Raw genomic sequence first — 17,275 nt, forward strand, 5'->3', positions numbered from 1 at the left:
AACTCCCCCATCAGGGCGGCCCAAGTACGGGTTTCGTGGGGACTCGGAGCCCCCCTCGCAGGCTGGCCCCCGGGGACCCCTCCCCGCAGATCGCGGTGCTTATCCACAAGCCTGCAGTGTCTGCGTGCCCCGGGCTGCCGTGTGGCCAACCCCCTCCCCCTGCGCACTGCACCCAGACACCCTGGGGGGCCGCCCAGCCCCCCCCCGCACCGCGCCCAGACACCCTGGGGGGCTGGGCAGCCCCCCGCACCGTGCCCAGACACCCTGGGGGCTGCCGAGCCCCCCCACACCGTGCCCAGACACCCTGGGGGCCGCCCAGCCCCCCCCCGCACCCAGACACCCTGGGGGGCCGCCCAGCCCCCCCGCACCGCGCCCAGACACCCTGGGGGCCGCCCAGCCCCCCCCCCGCGCCCAGACACCCTGGGGGGCCGCCCAGCCCCCCCCCCCGCACCGTGCCCAGACACCCTGGGGGGCCGCCCAGCCCCCCCCCCCGCACCGTGCCCAGACACCCTGGGGGGCCGCCCAGCCCCCCCGCACCGCGCCCAGACACCCTGGGGGGGCCGCCCAGCCCCCCCCCGCACCGCGCCCAGACACCCTGGGGGGCCGCCCAGCCCCCCCCCGCACCGTGCCCAGACACCCTGGGGGCCGCCCAGCCCCCCCCCCGCACTGCGCCCAGACACCCTGGGGGGCCGCCCAGCCCCCCCGCACCGCGCCCAGACACCCTGGGGGCCGCCCAGCCCCCCCCCGCACCGCGCCCAGACACCCTGGGGGGCCGCCCAGCCCCCCCGCACCGCGCCCAGACACCCTGGGGGGCCGCCCAGCCCCCCCGCACCGCGCCCAGACACCCTGGGGGGGCCGCCCAGCCCCCCCCCCCGCACCGCGCCCAGACACCCTGGGGGGGCCTTTCCCGGGTCCGGCGGGAGCTGCCGGCGCTCCCCACTGCGGGGGGGGGGGCGCCCCGCTGGCTGGGAGCGCAGGGACAGACGAACCTGGACCTGCCCCCTCCCAGCTCCGCCCCCTCTGCCCTTAGCCGCAATGGCCGCCCCCCCGCATTGTTTCCAGCGGGGTGAAGCCGTTGCCCTCGGTTAAGATGGCCGCCATCGGCCATGGCTGCCACGGGATTGAAGCCGCGCCGCCCTCAAGCAAGATGGCGGCCCCCGGCCCCGCAGAGAGCCATAGAGACGCGGCGCGAGGCCAGAGCGCCCGTGGGCGGCCGAGCTGCGCTCCTGGGCCATAGAGGAGCTGGGGGGCGTCGCCCAGAGCGTCGCGCAGCCCGGCTCGAGAGCGGCCGCCGGCCGGCGCCTCTGGCAGCGGAGCGGGGCCGGGCCAGGTACTGGGGGAGACCCCCCCCCCCGCGGGAACAGCCCCGCCCCCGCCAGCCCCGCCCCCGCCTGCCCCCCCCCGCGGGAACAGCCCCGCCCCCGCCTGCCCCCCCCCGCCTCCCGCCCCCCCCCGCGGGAACAGCCCCCCTCCCGCCCCCCCCGCCTGCCCCCGCCCCCGCCTGCCCGCCCCCGCCTGCCCCCCCCGCGGGAACAGCCCCGCCCCCGCCTGCCCCCCCCCGCGGGAACAGCCCCCCCCCGCGGGAACAGCCCCGCCCCCGCCTGCCCCCCCCCGCGGGAACAGCCCCGCCCCCGCCTGCCCCCCCCCGCGGGAACAGCCCCGCCCCCGCCTGCCCCCCCCGCGGGAACAGCCCCGCCCCCGCCTGCCCCCCCCCGCGGGAACAGCCCCCCTCCCCCTCCCGCCTGCCCCCGCCCCCCCCCCCCGCGGGAACAGCCCCCCTCCCGCCTGCCCCCCCCGCCTGCCCTCCCGCGGGAACAGCCCCGCCCCCGCCTGCCCCCCCCCGCGGGAACAGCCCCCCCCCCCGCCTGCCCCCCCCCCCGCGGGAACAGCCCCCCTCCCGCCTGCCCCCCCCCGCGGGAACAGCCCCCCCCCCGCCTGCCCGCCCCCGCCTGCCCCCCCCGGGAACAGCCCCGCCCCCGCCTGCCCCCCCCCGCGGGAACAGCCCCCCCCCGCCTGCCCCCCCCGCGGGAACAGCCCCCCTCCCGCCTGCCCCCCCCGCGGGAACAGCCCCCCTCCCGCCTGCCCTCCCCCGCCAGCCCCCCCTCCCGCCTGCCCCCCCCCGCGGGAACAGCCCCCCCCCGCCTGGCCCTCCCCCTGCGGGAACACCCCCCTTTATCCTGGCTGCCCCCCTGCTTGCCCCTCTCCCCATGGGCTGGGGGTGGGAACCGCCCCCCTCCTTTCTGTCCCCTCCCCTGTCTGCCCCCCCATGCACTGGGGCGTGGGAACAGTCGCCCTCCCCCACCTACTCCGCCCCGGTGCATCGGGGGTGGGGACTTTCCCCACCTCGGGGGACACGGTCACTTAAAACCCCCAATCCCTGGTTGTGATTCCGCATTCTTCATTACCCCTGAGCGTGTTAAGAAATGGGCAGTTGCTTTTACTGATGGGGAAACTGAGGCAGGGCATGGGGGAAGTGATTTGTCCAAAGTCACCCATCAGGCCTTCAGCAGAACTGGTTCTAGAACTCAGGTCTCCTGAGCGTGATACCCGTGTGATGGGGGCTCTGTAAGCAGATACATGGAGGGAAGCTCTGGCCACCCTTTCTGTGTGTAGCAGAGGACACCTCCCACTCTCCCCCGCGTGGTAAAGGGCCAAGTGGAACCTCCGCCATCTGCAGAGAGCATGGCTCTGTGCATGGGGTGGGACGGTGCAGTGCTCAGAGTCCTTCAGCCTGACTTTCAGAAGTGCTGTCTCAACCCAGGCTTCCAAACTCAGGCCCGGCCTGCACGTCAGTGTTGTCGGCATAGCTGTACCAGTCGGGCTGTGGTGGGTTTGCTTTGGTTTGCACGCCGGCAGAGGCCTTTTGCCAGTATTGCTTGTTTCATTGGAGGACCCACTATAAGCGATAGCTACAGAGGACTCTCGCTGGGGTGAGCTGACTGCACTGGATATGTCGGAAAGTGTTGGCCTTACGCTTTTTGAGTCACCCCCCTCCCCCGGCAATTACGGATCATGGTATCTGATACAGCAACTGGTGCGCAATGAAAGATTCACTTATCTACTTTCAGAGCTGTTGTGAGAGCTGAGTAAATAGTGTTTGTGAAGTGGTCTACAAGGGCACATGGTGTTAAGACTAATCAGGGGAAGAGATGGAAATAGAATTGACGATGTACTTAGGAAGTCAGCCCAGGTTTGTCCTCTGAGCTTCATAGCATGCACACATGGCCCTGCTGTCATTCCTAGCTCTCTGAAATTGGCACGTGCTCAGAACACCGCAGAATATCCGTACGCTATAAATACCTGAAAAACAGCACTTGAGAACGAAATAGTCCTTGCTGAAGCAGCTGTCTGTACTGGGCTGGACTGACTATTAGAATAAATGTGGCTTTACTAAATCTGAATTGTTTAGGAATTATGTCAAGTGAAAAAAAATTACATCTTGCACCTTATATCTCCTGAAAAATTCTGCCTTCCTGTAAATTGATTCCTGTGGAATTTCCAGCAGGGTTAGATAGATTTAGCAAAAAGTTAGTCAGCATGTAGTTTGTGGTGGAAGTATTGCTTCAGTCTTACTCCCAGAGAGGCTAGAATTTCTCTCGAAATCGCATGCTCCCAGGACACTGGAAAATGGCCAGTGTGTCCTGTTACAGCTGCTCAGCCCTGAACTGTCTGACCTGTGTTTCACTACTAGCCTTTGCTCTCTCCCCGCTGCTTCTTCATAGGTGATTGGTTGCCACAGCCAGTCATATAATCATTGTTTAATAGGTAACATAATGAAGTTGGTCAGTACGGTGACTCGGCAAGTCTCTTAAAAAAGGAAGCCAATAACAACATCGCCGCTAGTGGCGCCTTGTCACTTTCTGTAACGATACTTAGCTAATTACCGGGGAGTTCTTTGTGAAGAAAAGTAGATTTAAAAGCAACCCTAACAACTGAAATGTAGCCTCTCTTCAAACTCAATTGTAAAAAATGAGGCAATTAGCTATTGGAAGTCTGTGGGAGAACTGTCGGGATCTGTACCAGTTGCTGAGCCTGCTGTGTTTCTTACCAGAAGGGGGGAGGGAGGGTTCATTGCTTGGAATGAGTGAGTCAGTCCTTCCCAGTGTATTTCTTTCAAGTCAGTGACTCGTCTGTTGAGACCAGTTCTTTCAAATACAGCACAGGCTGTGCCCACCTCTGGAAGAGACAGTTGCAGCCAGAATCCGGTTTTGCACTCTGACAGATTGCACCTAGATGGCCAGCTAGAGACCTCTGATGGTTCCAAGTATCCGAGGGGGAGCCGTGTTAGTCTGGATCTGCAAAAGCAACGAGGAGTCTTGTGGCACCTTAGAGACTAACGGATGTATTGGAGCACAAGCTTTCGTGGGCAAAGACCCACTTCGTGCCCACAAACACTTATGCTCCAGTACAGCTGTTAGTCTCTAAGGTGCACAGGACTCCTTGTCTCCGATGGTTCAGTGCTTCAGTAGACTCCCGTTTGCTGTGGTTCAGCTGCTAGCCTGACACTGCTGTTACTGTGATTGGTAAAGGGTTAGGAGATGCCTGCGCTGTAGCAGCATCCCGTTTGTGACTAGTAGAGCTCACAGGCACCCAGGTGTGTGCTCCGGAGTCCTGACCAAATTCCAGCCTGAGTAATTCTGTTCCATCTCCTTAAATTCTCCCTGTCAGTTTCATTTTGGAGCAGGATTCTTCTTCTCTGCAGGACAGTTGCTAAGGAGAGGTGTTGCCACAGGCTGTCAGACAGCTGTCGCCCTCACTCCAGGAGCGGCTGTGTCTTTGCTGGGTGTAGGGTTTCTCTGCGCCGTCTGCAAGTGAACGAGGCTCTAGGGTACATCTCTGCTGGCGTGGGTATCTAATTACTTTCACTTGATGCCAAGCTCTCTCAGCACGCTGGCTAGGAATCCCATGGGCCAACCTGCAGCTATTTCATTAGGGCAGAGGGGTCTTGTTGCTGTGACGGGCTGAAATCGCTCTACTGCCGGGCTTGGAAAACCGAGTTTCCTTCCTTCAGTGGGCACGGGGGCTCTGTTTTCCCTCCTCTCCTTCAGTCGGCTGCAGCGCTGCCATGGGAAACACCACCAGCGACCGCTTGTCTGGGGAGCGCCATGGCTCCAAATCGCACCGCTCTGATGGGGCCAGCAGCACCCACTCCAGCAAGGAGCACCCCCACAAGATCATGGTGGGCAGCACTGACGACCCCAATGTTTTCAGCACTCTGGACTCCAAGGTATGGGCTGGCCCCTCTGTCCCATTCCCCATCCCGGCAGGGTCGTGACCAACGATTCAGGCCACTGTGTTGGTGGCTCTGCTGAGCTCGTGTTGTAGCCGATCGGAGTCAGTGGGTTTTGTTGGCAATGCCTGGCTACCCTGCGGTGCATGCGGGTTGCCCCACTACAGTCGGTGCACGGGCACGACGGTGCACATAGAGCACCCCGATCAAAGCCAAAGGGCAGCGGGAGAAGGGGCCCGGTTAGAAGAAGGTCCAGAGAACGGAGAGGGGAGGGGAGTGGCGCAAAGGCTGTGTCACTTACTTGGACGGAGAAACCAGGGATTGACTCCAGCTCGCCCGCGGCTGAGGAATGTTCTCTCCGCTCCGCAATAACAATGCAATGCAGCTGAAGCTCCCCAGCTGAGACTCGGGGGGGACCGGCAGCCCTGATCCTCGCTGGGTCTGCGCCATGGCGAGGCCGTGAGCTGGCTCGTTTCCTTCGTGCAGCTTGCCGGCGAGAAGGAGTTTATGTCGTGGCAGCATGACCTGGAAGAGTCGGTCAAGCCTTCGCAGCAGGCTCGTCCCACTGTCATCCGCTGGGCTGACGGAGGCAAGGAGGTCTTCATCTCTGGGTCCTTCAACAACTGGAGTGCCAAGATCCCGCTCATCAAAAGGTATGGCCTTGCGCCGGCAGCCTCTGCACAAGCCACCGTGACGCGTGAGAGACACGCTGGTTACGTCACTTATGCAACCAGCCACTCTCCTAGACTTCTCCCTGGCCTTGCGGCCTTTGCGCAGACCGGGACATGGTCGTGGCTTTAGCAGCCTGTGTCGCTTGGAAAGCCAGCGGCGTTGCAAGTGAAATGAAGATGGTTATAACGTTTGCCGTGGCAAAACCCGACCTTCAAGAAATTCATCAGTTCAAGGTCTTGGGCTGGGTAACAAAACCACGGGAACTTCCCTAGTTCCGTGCAGCACTAGTCTGGCCTGGTGATTTTGGTATTAACACGTCCGACCTGTCGGGGTGGGGAAGCACTGGAATAAATTGCCCCGGGGGGTTGTGGAGTCTCCATCGCTGGAGATGTTTCAGAGCACCTGCCAGGGGTGACCTAGACGGTGCTGGGTCCGGCCATGAGGACAGGGACTGGACTCGATGCCTCACGAGGTCCCTTGCAGGTCTAGTGTGCTAGGATTCCATGGATCCTTGCCGGCGTATTTGCCAGTGGAGTGATGGAATTGCTTGCACCAGTCCCATCAAACCAGTGTCAGGCACCACTTGGCAATGTTTGAGAAGCTGCTGAGTTATCCAGGCTGTGCCACACGTGTCCTCACGCCGGGCCTGCGCTTGCCTTGGCTCAGGTTGCGGGTGAGTGTCCGGGGCAGCCGGGGTGGGACTGGTCTGTGCGGGAGGGTCTCTTGCCACTGCAGGAATCCTGGCTGGGCTCCGGCGCCAGAGCCATGGTGCAGGGGCTGTGTGGCGTGACTCGGTGGCAGAGCCGTCTCCGTGCTGTTTCTGTAACTGCTCTGTCCTGCTCCTCTCTCCGGCCAGCCACAACGACTTTGTCGCTATTCTGGACCTGCCCGAGGGCGAGCACCAGTACAAGTTTTTTGTGGATGGCCAGTGGGTTCACGACCCTTCTGAGGTAACCCGCCACGCTGCGTGGCTCCCCAGCACTCCTCCCGCCAGCCCCCTGCTCTGCCTCCACTCTGCCCCTTCCCTGGAGACTAGGGAGGCCTGGGGCTAGTAGCAGGGGCCGGGCCCACCCCGGCACTCGCTGGCGGGAAATGGAGTGACCCAGCCCTCTCCGGTCCCCCCGCTGCACTGCTCCCTTTCCGACCGCGGCCAGCGAGTGCAGGGGCGGGCCCAACACTGCTGCCTGCACCAGGTGCCCTGGGTCTGCCGCTCAGCCTCGTCCGGCGTCAGCGCCCCCTGCGCTAGGTCGGTTCAACGTCTCCCTGCTTGGCGAGGGCTGGCCAGCGCCCCCTGCTCCCCGCCGTGCTCGGTGCAGCACTCTGCGCTGGGAGCATGCCGGGGCTGTCTGTGAGCTCCGGGCTAATGGCATAGCTCTGTGGGCCTCTGCATCCAGCCGGCCGCCACGTCCCAGCCCCCTGCTTCCCAGGACTGGCGCTCCAGCCGATTCCTCCCCACGGCCGTGGCCACGCCCATCCACTGGTGCTCCAGCCGATTCCTCCCCACGGCCGTGGCCGCGCCCACCCACTGGCGCTCCAGCCGATTCCTCCCCAGGGCCGTGGCCGCGCTCACCCACTGGTGCTCCAGCCGATGCCTCCCCACGGCCGTGGCCGCGCTCGTCCACTGGTGCTCCAGCCGATGCCTCCCCACGGCCGTGGCCGCGCTCGTCCACTGGCGCTCCAGCCGATGCCTCCCCACGGCCGTGGCCGCGCTCACCCACTGGCGCTCCAGCCGATGCCTCCCCACGGCCGTGGCCGCGCTCACCCACTGGCGCTCCAGCCGATTCCTCCCCACGGCCGTGGCCGCGCTCGCCCACTGGCGCTCCAGCCGATTCCTCCCCAGGGCCGTGGCCGCGCTCGTCCACTGGTGCTCCAGCTGATTCCTCCCCACGGCCGTGGCCGCGCTCACCCACTGGCGCTCCAGCTGATTCCTCCCCAGGGCCGTGGCCGCGCTCACCCACTGGCGCTCCAGTCGATTCCTCCCCAGGGCCGTGGCCGCGCTCACCCACTGGTGCTCCAGCCGATTCCTCCCCAGGGCCGTGGCCGCGCTCACCCACTGGCGCTCCAGCCAATTCCTCCCCAGGGCCGTGGCCGCGCTCGTCCACTGGTGCTCCAGCCGATGCCTCCCCACGGCCGTGGCCGCGCTCACCCACTGGCGCTCCAGCCGATTCCTCCCCACGGCCGTGGCCGCGCTCACCCACTGGCGCTCCAGCCGATTCCTCCCCACGGCCGTGGCCGCGCTCACCCACTGGCGCTCCAGCCGATGCCTCCCCACGGCCGTGGCCGCACTCACCCACTGGCGCTCCAGCCGATTCCTCCCCACGGCCGTGGCCGCGCTCGCCCACTGGCGCTCCAGCCGATTCCTCCCCACGGCCGTGGCCGCGCTCGCCCACTGGCGCTCCAGCCGATTCCTCCCCAGGGCCGTGGCCGCGCTCGTCCACTGGTGCTCCAGCCGATTCCTCCCCACGGCCGTGGCCGCGCTCACCCACTGGCGCTCCAGTCGATTCCTCCCCAGGGCCGTGGCCGTGCTCGTCCACTGGTGCTCCAGCCGATTCCTCCCCACGGCCGTGGCCGCGCTCACCCACTGGCGCTCCAGTCGATTCCTCCCCAGGGCCGTGGCCGCGCTCACCCACTGGCGCTCCAGCCGATTCCTCCCCAGGGCCGTGGCCGCGCTCGTCCACTGGCGCTCCAGCCGATTCCTCCCCAGGGCCGTGGCCGCGCTCACCCACTGGCGCTCCAGCCGATTCCTCCCCAGGGCCGTGGCCGCGCTCACCCACTGGCGCTCCAGCCGATTCCTCCCCAGGGCCGTGGCCGCGCTCACCCACTGGCGCTCCAGCCGATTCCTCCCCAGGGCCGTGGCCGCGCTCGTCCACTGGCGCTCCAGCCGATGCCTCCCCACGGCCGTGGCCGCGCTCACCCACTGGCGCTCCAGCCGATTCCTCCCCACGGCCGTGGCCGCGCTCACCCACTGGCGCTCCAGCCGATGCCTCCCCACGGCCGTGGCCGCGCTCACCCACTGGCGCTCCAGCCGATGCCTCCCCACGGCCGTGGCCGCGCTCACCCACTGGCGCTCCAGCCGATTCCTCCCCACGGCCGTGGCCGCGCTCACCCACTGGCGCTCCAGCCGATTCCTCCCCAGGGCCGTGGCCGCGCTCACCCACTGGCGCTCCAGCCGATTCCTCCCCACGGCCGTGGCCGCGCTCGTCCACTGGCGCTCCAGCCGATTCCTCCCCACGGCCGTGGCCGCGCTCACCCACTGGCGCTCCAGCCGATTCCTCCCCACGGCCGTGGCCGCGCTCGTCCACTGGCGCTCCAGCCGATTCCTCCCCAGGGCCGTGGCCGCGCTCACCCACTGGCGCTCCAGCCGATTCCTCCCCAGGGCCGTGGCCGCGCTCGTCCACTGGCGCTCCAGCTGATTCCTCCCCACGGCCGTGGCCGCGCTCACCCACTGGCGCTCCAGCCGATTCCTCCCCAGGGCCGTGGCCGCGCTCACCCACTGGCGCTCCAGCCGATGCCTCCCCACGGCCGTGGCCGCGCTCACCCACTGGCGCTCCAGCCGATTCCTCCCCACGGCCGTGGCCGCGCTCACCCACTGGCGCTCCAGCCGATGCCTCCCCACGGCCGTGGCCGCGCTCACCCACTGGCGCTCCAGCCGATTCCTCCCCAGGGCCGTGGCCGCGCCCGCCCACTGGCGCTCCAGCCGATTCCTCCCCACGGCCGTGGCCGCGCTCACCCACTGGCGCTCCAGCCGATTCCTCCCCACGGCCGTGGCCGCGCCCGTCCACTGGCGCTCCAGCCGATTCCTCCCCACGGCTGTGCCCAGCCGCTGGCATGCCAGCCAATGCCTTGCCTTGGCCGTGCCCTAGCACTGCCTGGGCAGAGGGAATGCCGTGGGGGCATTCTGGGATAGGAAATAGAATACCAGTTCTATCCACGTATTCTGCCAGGGCCTGTGTGCGCCCAAACAGACCACGTAGCCCGTCCTAGAACACCCCCAGTAACCCGCAGCCCTGTAAAAGGGGGGGTGAGGGCCAGCAATGCCCCTAGTATTAGTTAAGCTGAGGGCGGGGGCCGAGCTGCGCTTGCCCAGGAAGGCGCAGGGTGGGGCGTGAGGAGGGGGCATGCCTGTGTTCAGACCAGTCTTCAGCGGAGGGTTTCCCGAGCTTTAGGTGGCTCCCTGGCGTAGCTGCTTGACCTGCGCCCCTTGGCTGGCACGCGGCTGGGTAGTGTGGGTGGTTGCAGCGGGGGAGCTAAGGGGTGCATGGGTCGGGGCAGGTGGGGCGGGCGGGGGAAGCGCGTGACTGAGCGTGCCGAGGGCGTGTCAGTGGATCATTGGCTTCTCTCTCTCCAGCCTGTGGTCACCAGCCAGATGGGCACCATCAACAACCTGATTCACGTCAAGAAGTCGGACTTCGAGGTGTTTGATGCGCTAAAGGTGGATTCTCTGGAGAGCTCAGAGACGTCCTGTCGAGGTGCGTTTTGTGTGGCACGTCCCCTGCTCTCGAGAGCGGCCAGGCTGGGTCAGACCTGAGGTCCATCTAGCCCAGTGCCCTGTCTGCCCACAGTGGCCAGTGCCAGGTGTCCCAGAGGGAGTGAATCAAACAGGTAGTGATCAAGCCATCTCTCTCCTGCCAGCCATCTCCACCCTCTGACACACAGAGGCTAGAGACACCATTCCTTGCCCATACTGGCTAATAGCCATTGATGGACCTAACCTCCGTGAATCTATCTAGTTCTCTTTTAAATCCTCTTATTTGTTTTTAAACCTGCTGCCCATTAATTTCATTTGGTGGCTCCTCGTTCTTAGATTATGGGAACAAGTCAAGAACTTTTCCTTATTCACTTTCTCCAGCCACTCATGATTTATAGACCTCTATCCTGTCCCCCTTAGTCGCCTCTTTTCCAAGCGGAAAAGTCCCCGTCTCTTTAACCTCTCCTCATCTGGGACCCCTTCCAAACCGCTCAGCATTTTAGTTGCCCTTCTCTGAACCTTTTCCAATGCCAAGAGATCTGTTTTGAGGCTCTGTGTGACTTGCTCCCAGTGGTGCATTTCTGCGCCCCTCCAGACTCTGCGTTCCCCCTCTGAGCAGCTGCTCTTAGTGCTCCCGCGTTGGACCGTGGCGAGTCGCTATCTGCCCTTTTGGTTACGAGCTGCCAAGCTGCCTTCCAGTTGTGTGTGACACTCCCCTGGGGCTCCTCGTTCCCGGCGAGAGGGGAATTCTCTCGTTCCTGCCGAGGGATGCTCCTTCCTGAGAGCTGGGCCCTTCGACTTCCGGCGGGATTGAAGCTGCTGCTAAGGGGTCCCCCGGTGGCGATGCCCATTTTGCCCCGTGCTCTGCTGCTCCAGTTTGGAGCATGCTTGGGGGTGGCTGCTGGCGGTCCTGGTTGCTGCGGAGAGGAGCAGGGGTGGGCTGCTGGCTTCCTGGATGGGTGACCAGAGAGGGGGCTGTAATAAGCCCATAGCAATAGATATTCCAGGCATATTGGACACTTGCACATCTCACCGCCTCCTGGAGCCAGAAGCTCCCAGTGTGCACCAGCTGGCTGGGACAATAATCCCTGAGACTCACCTGTCGAAACCCTGCGGCTTCCTTCTGCTCCCACTGCAGCAAAGATCTGGGTCCCTTCTCCAGCCCGCCCTGGAGCGCTGGCTCGGGTCAGGCACGCGCCGGAGTCCTGCACAGCGCGCCATGCGGGCCATGCCCAGTGCGGCTGCGTGTGCATCTCCCGCAGCGAGCCTCTGACCACCCCGTGGTCTGGCACCCGGGTGCATCCCCCTTGGAAGCTGCAGCCCAGGCTGTGAAGCCGAGAGTGTCTGTGGCATACGTAGGCCCTGGGCCGGCCCAGGGTTCTTTGTGCGAGAAGGAGCCTGCTGGCTGCCCCTAGTCCGTCCCGGGCCCTAGGGAATGGTGCTGGAGCTTTGGGCAGACTCCTTTAACTCGCCTTGCTGTGTTGCGTAGACCTGTCTAGCTCCCCGCCAGGACTCTATGGCCAGGAGATGTACGTGTACCGCCCCGAGGAGCGCTTCAAATCCCCGCCCATCCTTCCTCCGCACCTCCTCCAAGTCATCCTCAACAAGGACACCAACATCTCGGTGAGTCCAGCCGCCCCTCTGGCCGGGAGCAAGGGGAGTTGGGCTGAGTGCAGAGGCTGTCCGAAGCAGGAAGGGGGCCGGGGCCCCCTAGGGTGTTGTAGGGCACCGGGGGTCAGTGCTCCACCTGGGGCCAGACAGGGTCTCCGTGTGCGTAGAACCATCGCGCACTAGACTGGCAGGAGCCTCGGGAGGCCTCAAGTCCAGTCCCCTGCCCAGGGCCGGACCAAGCCCTGGCTCCTTGCTCTGGAGAGCGGAACTCGAACCCCGAGTCCAGTCGAACGCCTGGGCCACGTGCCCCGTAATGAGCGGGGGTGGCAGCTCCCGGCCCGTCGGCCTCTCCGGACTGACCCTTCTGCTTGTTCCAGTGCGACCCAGCTCTGCTGCCGGAGCCCAACCACGTCATGCTCAACCACCTCTACGCCCTCTCCATTAAGGTGCGTCCCGCCTGCTGGGGGTGTTGGGACGCGTCTGGAAGGCCCCAGCGCCCGAGCGCGCTGCGGAGACGCCGGCACAGAGCTGGGCTTCCGGCCGGGGCAGGCCACCCAGGCCCCGCTCCATGGCTTGGGGCCTGCTAGCGCCCTGTGGGGTCCGTGTGGCAGATGGGTGGATGAGCCCCCTGGGGGGCTGCGGTGGCAGGGGGGCTCCCTGAGCTGCTGCCTTGTCCCCCACTGAGCTCTAGGCCCTGCGCGGGCCTGTCGGCCAGGGGTGACCCTCCAGACTCTGGGATGGGTCTCGGCGTCCCCCCCGCGTCCTGGGAGATGGCGGGTCTGGCGGAGTCGCAGCTTTACCCAAGCACAGGTCTCCCCTCTCCCCCGGCGGGAAATGCCCCACAACGTCCGCCGCAGGGCGCCCCACACGAGTCCCTGGAGCATCAGGAGGGGCTGGGGAGTTGAGGGCGGAGCCCGTGCTGGGCAAGGCTCCATGCCCCCGTGGGAGCTGGCAGCTGCCCGCCAACTTCATGTCAGTGAAACACTCCCGTTAAATTAACCCGTTAGGGCCGGCCTCCCCGCGGCGGCACAGACTGGCAAAGGGCTGGCGCCAGCCCCGGCCCAGTGATTGGCAGGCAGCTGGGACGGACGGGGCCTTTGGCTTCCCCCGGGCTGGCCCTGCAGGCTGGCCGAGGTGTGGTCAGTGCCCGCTGGAGGGGAGACGGCTGGGCCGGGCCCTGGTCTCTGCGTGGCCGGGGGCGGGGGGGCTGGGCCGGGCCCTGGTCTCTGCGTGGCCGGGGGCGGGGGGGCTGGGCCGGGCCCTGGTCTCTGCGTGGCCGGGGGCGGGGGGGGCTGGGCCGGGCCCTGGTCTCTGCGTGGCCGGGGGCGGGGGGGCTGGGCTGGGCCCTGGTCTCTGCGGGGGCGGGGGCGGGAGGGCTGGGCTGGGCCCTGGTCTCTGCGTGGCCGGGGGCGGGGGGGCTGGGCTGGGCCCTGGTCTCTGCGTGGCCGGGGGCGGGGGGCTGGGCCGGGCCCTGGTCTCTGCGTGGCCGGGGGCGGGGGGGCCGGGCCGGGCCCTGGTCTCTGCGGGGGCGGGGGGGGCTGGGCCGGGCCCTGGTCTCTGCGTGGCCGGGGGCGGGGGGGGCTGGGCCGGGCCCTGGTCTCTGCGTGGCCGGGGGCGGGGGGGGCTGGGCCGGGCCCTGGTCTCTGCGTGGCCGGGGGCGGGGGGGCTGGGCCGGGCCCTGGTCTCTGCGTGGCCGGGGGCGGGGGGGCTGGGCCGGGCCCTGGTCTCTGCGTGGCCGGGGGCGGGGGGGCTGGGCCGGGCCCTGGTCTCTGCGTGGCCGGGGGCGGGGGGGCTGGGCCGGGCCCTGGTCTCTGCGTGGCCGGGGGCGGGCGGGCTGGGCCGGGCCCTGGTCTCTGCGTGGCCGGGGGCGGGCGGGCTGGGCCGGGCCCTGGTCTCTGCGTGGCCGGGGGCGGGCGGGCTGGGCCGGGCCCTGGTCTCTGCGTGGCCGGGGGCGGGGGGGCTGGGCCGGGCCCTGGTCTCTGCGTGGCCGGGGGCGGGGGGCTGGGCCGGGCCCTGGTCTCTGCGTGGCCGGGGGCGGGGGGGCTGGGCCGGGCCCTGGTCTCTGCGTGGCCGGGGGCGGGGGGGCTGGGCCGGGCCCTGGTCTCTGCGTGGCCGGGGGCGGGCGGGCTGGGCCGGGCCCTGGTCTCTGCGTGGCCGGGGGCGGGCGGGCTGGGCCGGGCCCTGGTCTCTGCGTGGCCGGGGGCGGGCGGGCTGGGCCGGGCCCTGGTCTCTGCGTGGCCGGGGGCGGGCGGGCTGGGCCGGGCCCTGGTCTCTGCGTGGCCGGGGGCGGGCGGGCTGGGCCGCACTTTCTGCCAGCCCCTCCCGTCGCCCATGGCCTGCTTGCGAGGCCCTCGGCATCTACCACCGGGACTCATCCGTCTGCGCCGCCGCCCCAGTGCTGCCCCCTCCACCGCCCGTGCTCTGGCTGCACAAGGCAGCTCCGCTGGTGCCAGGACAGTTCCCAGCCTCAGTGACTCCACTCCCATCCTGGCTAGTCTCCCGCCCTCGCCCCACTGCCTGTGGGGCTGTCCCAGCCGGGGGGTGTCCCGGGGTGGCGGTGCCACAGCTCAGCGTGTTCCCTTGCAGGACGGCGTGATGGTGCTCAGTGCCACTCACCGCTACAAGAAGAAATACGTCACCACTCTGCTGTACAAGCCCATCTGAGCGGGGCAGGCCACGCAGCGCACCAGGACTGCCACGCTGTCTGCACGCACGGCGCCCGACCACCGGAGAGCGGGGCAGGCCACGCAGCGCACCAGGGCCGCCACGCTGTCTGCACGCAGGGCGCCCGACCACCGGAGAGCGGGGCAGGCCACGCAGCGCACCAGGACTGCCACGCTGTCTGCACGCAGGGCGCCCGACCACCGGAGAGCGGGGCAGGCCACGCAGCGCACGAGGGCCGCCACGCTGTCTGCACGCAGGACGCCCGACTACCGGAGAGCGGGGCAGGCCACGCAGCGCACCAGGACCGCCACGCTGTCTGCACGCAGGGCGCCCGACCACCGGAGAGCGGGGCAGGCCACGCAGCGCACCAGGACCGCCACGCTGTCTGCACGCAGGGCGCCCGACCACCGGAGAGCGGGGCAGGCCACGCAGCGCACCAGGACCGCCACGCTGTCTGCACGCAGGGCGCCCGACCACCGGAGAGCGGGGCAGGCCACGCAGCGCACCAGGACCGCCACGCTGTCTGCACGCAGGGCGCCCGACCACCGGAGAGCGGGGCAGGCCACGCAGTGCACCAGGACCGCCACGCTGTCTGCACGCAGGGCGCCCGACCACCGGAGAGTGGGGCAGGCCACACAGCGCACCAGGGCCGCCACGCTGTCTGCACGCCTGGAGAGCGGGGGCTTGGCTCTAGCACAGCCTGGCAGGGGACAGGCCCAGCAGGCTGGCTGGTGGCTGAGCGTGTCCCTCCATGCTCGGTGGGTGAGATTTGATTTGACTCTCTTCTGGCTTTGCTGAGCTCCCTGCCTGGCCTGCTGCCTGCCAGCCTGGCTTCCTGTGGGGGCCCTAGCAGGCCAGGAGCTGAGGAGGCCTTTGGCCAGTTCCTTCTCCCTCTGTACCGGCCTGGGGCAGAGTGGGGGGGTGCCGGGGGGGCGCTGCAGCTGGGTTCTACAGGCCTGGCCTGGTTTCCCACCCCCCCCAGCTGCTGGTTTGAAAGTGGCCCTGGCTCCCCACAGCAGAGAGCAGGTTCAGTCCAGCTCTTCTCCTGTCCCCCCCCCCCCGAGCCAGCTCTTGTGGGCCTAGGCCCCAGCACGCCCGGAGCCTGGATATCTGTGGGGCCAAGGGGTGGGTGCCCCGGGTGAGGCTGTGACGGGGCCCTGTGGGAGGAAGAGCGTCTGAGACCTGTGCCCCTCTCCCCGGGCGATCCCTCCCCCCTGCGGGGCCAGGGCCAGGGCCAGGGCCAGGCTCCTGCAGCACCATGGCCCCAGCGCTCCCCCGCGTGTGAGTGCCAGCCAGCGGGCAGGGGGCTCCAGAGCCTGGCCCTGGGGGGGCCAGCAGCTGCCAAGGCTGCTCCTGGCCAGGGGCGCTCATCTGCGCTGGGGGTAGGGCCTGGAGCTGGTCTCGCTGTGGGGTGCAGCGTCGCCTGCTCTCCCGGGTCCCTGTGCAGCCTCCCGCACGGTGCTCACCTCGCCTGGCTCCCGGGCCTGCGGGGGCATCGTGGGGGGCTGGATGTGCATGGCCCGGGGGGCTGGATGTGCATGGCCCGGGGGGCTGGATGTGCATGGCCCGGGGCCCTGCCCTGCTGGATCCTGCAGGCCGCAGTGGGAGCCGGAGCACCGCCCTGCCCAGCGGCCGTGGGGCTCCTTGAGCACGAGGAGGCCTTTGTGCTTGTGGCTCCCTGCCCGCTGGCCTGGCCCAGGGCTGCAGTGTCTCGGGCGCCGGGCCCTGCTGTGCGCAGCCCCTGCCCCTGCCCTGCCCACGGCCACACGGAGCTGCTGCCCCCGCGTTGGAAAGCCCAGCGCTGGGCCCTCGGGCGCAGTCCTGCTCCTGGAGACGGGGGCTCGGGGAGCTTGGCCACGTGCCCAGGCAAGTGCTGCTGCCCCGGGGCCTGGCGGAGTCCAGTGAGTGGAGGCGGGGGCCTGGCTTGGGGTCCCAGCTTGTTGCAGGGGGCCCTGCGCTGGAGGCCCCTGCCAGGCCCCTCCCTGCCGCCTGAGCGGGGCCCGTGCTGTGGCTCCCGGCTGCCAGCCCCTGCTGCTCTCTGCTTGTGGGGCTCCTGCTCCGGCCTGGGCCTGGGCCTGGGCCTGCTGCTGGGGGGAGGCTCAGGCAGCTGCGTGCTGCTTCCCAGGGCCCCCGGCCCACTTTGTGTCACGTGTACGGCCTTGGCCTGGAAGGCGGCGAATAAACGCTGGGTGCAGCGGCCTCAGGCGTGGTGTGTGCCCCTTCGGGGGCAGGGCTGGGATCAGGCTGGGCCTGCCATGGGCCCTTCCCGCCATGGGGCAGGGGGCTCGGCCGTACCCCGCTGGGGGCCAGCTCCTTCCCCAGGCGGGCATGTCACTGGGCAGGGCTGCTCTCATGCGGCAGGGCCAGGCCAGGCCCTAGGCTCGCGGGGACGCAGCCTCCGTGGCCGCCTTGGGGAGCGTGGCCGGGCGGGAGCCGCTGCCCCAAGGGACGAGCCCAGCAGGGTGGGCTGAGGGAGGCTCGGGCCTGGGCAGAGGCTTCCTCTCCGTGCCAAGGGGGGGCGTTCTGGCGGTAAGAGCTGGGGGGTGGAGGTGGGCTCCACACAGCAGTGCCGGCGGCCGGGGGCGGGTGCAGCCGCAGTGAGGCCCGTGGAGGCCAGAGACGCCAGTGGC

General features: G+C 68.1%; 1 protein-coding gene across 2 annotated transcripts; it reads left to right on the plus strand.

Moving 5' to 3' along the window:
• Positions 1-1,171: 1,171 nt before the first annotated feature.
• On the plus strand, positions 1,172-16,844 carry PRKAB2 (protein kinase AMP-activated non-catalytic subunit beta 2). Of its 2 annotated transcripts, XM_075916328.2 has the most exons (8): positions 1,172-1,330; positions 5,049-5,227; positions 5,717-5,883; positions 6,759-6,852; positions 10,251-10,371; positions 11,860-11,993; positions 12,359-12,427; positions 14,568-16,844. In XM_075916328.2, exons 2-8 carry the CDS (start codon positions 5,066-5,068, stop codon positions 14,643-14,645), a joined length of 825 nt encoding a protein of 274 aa, XP_075772443.1. In that variant the 5' UTR covers positions 1,172-1,330; positions 5,049-5,065; the 3' UTR covers positions 14,646-16,844. The 2 variants fall into 2 exon arrangements, with proteins under 2 accessions (XP_075772443.1, XP_075772444.1); XM_075916329.2 differs by lacking the exon at positions 1,172-1,330 and having other exon boundaries at positions 4,934-5,227.
• Positions 16,845-17,275: the final 431 nt, after the last annotated feature.

The sequence above is a fragment of the Pelodiscus sinensis genome, chromosome 9 (assembly GCF_052426305.1).
Source record: "Pelodiscus sinensis isolate ZL-2025 chromosome 9, ASM5242630v1, whole genome shotgun sequence".
NCBI lineage: Eukaryota > Metazoa > Chordata > Testudines > Trionychidae > Pelodiscus > Pelodiscus sinensis.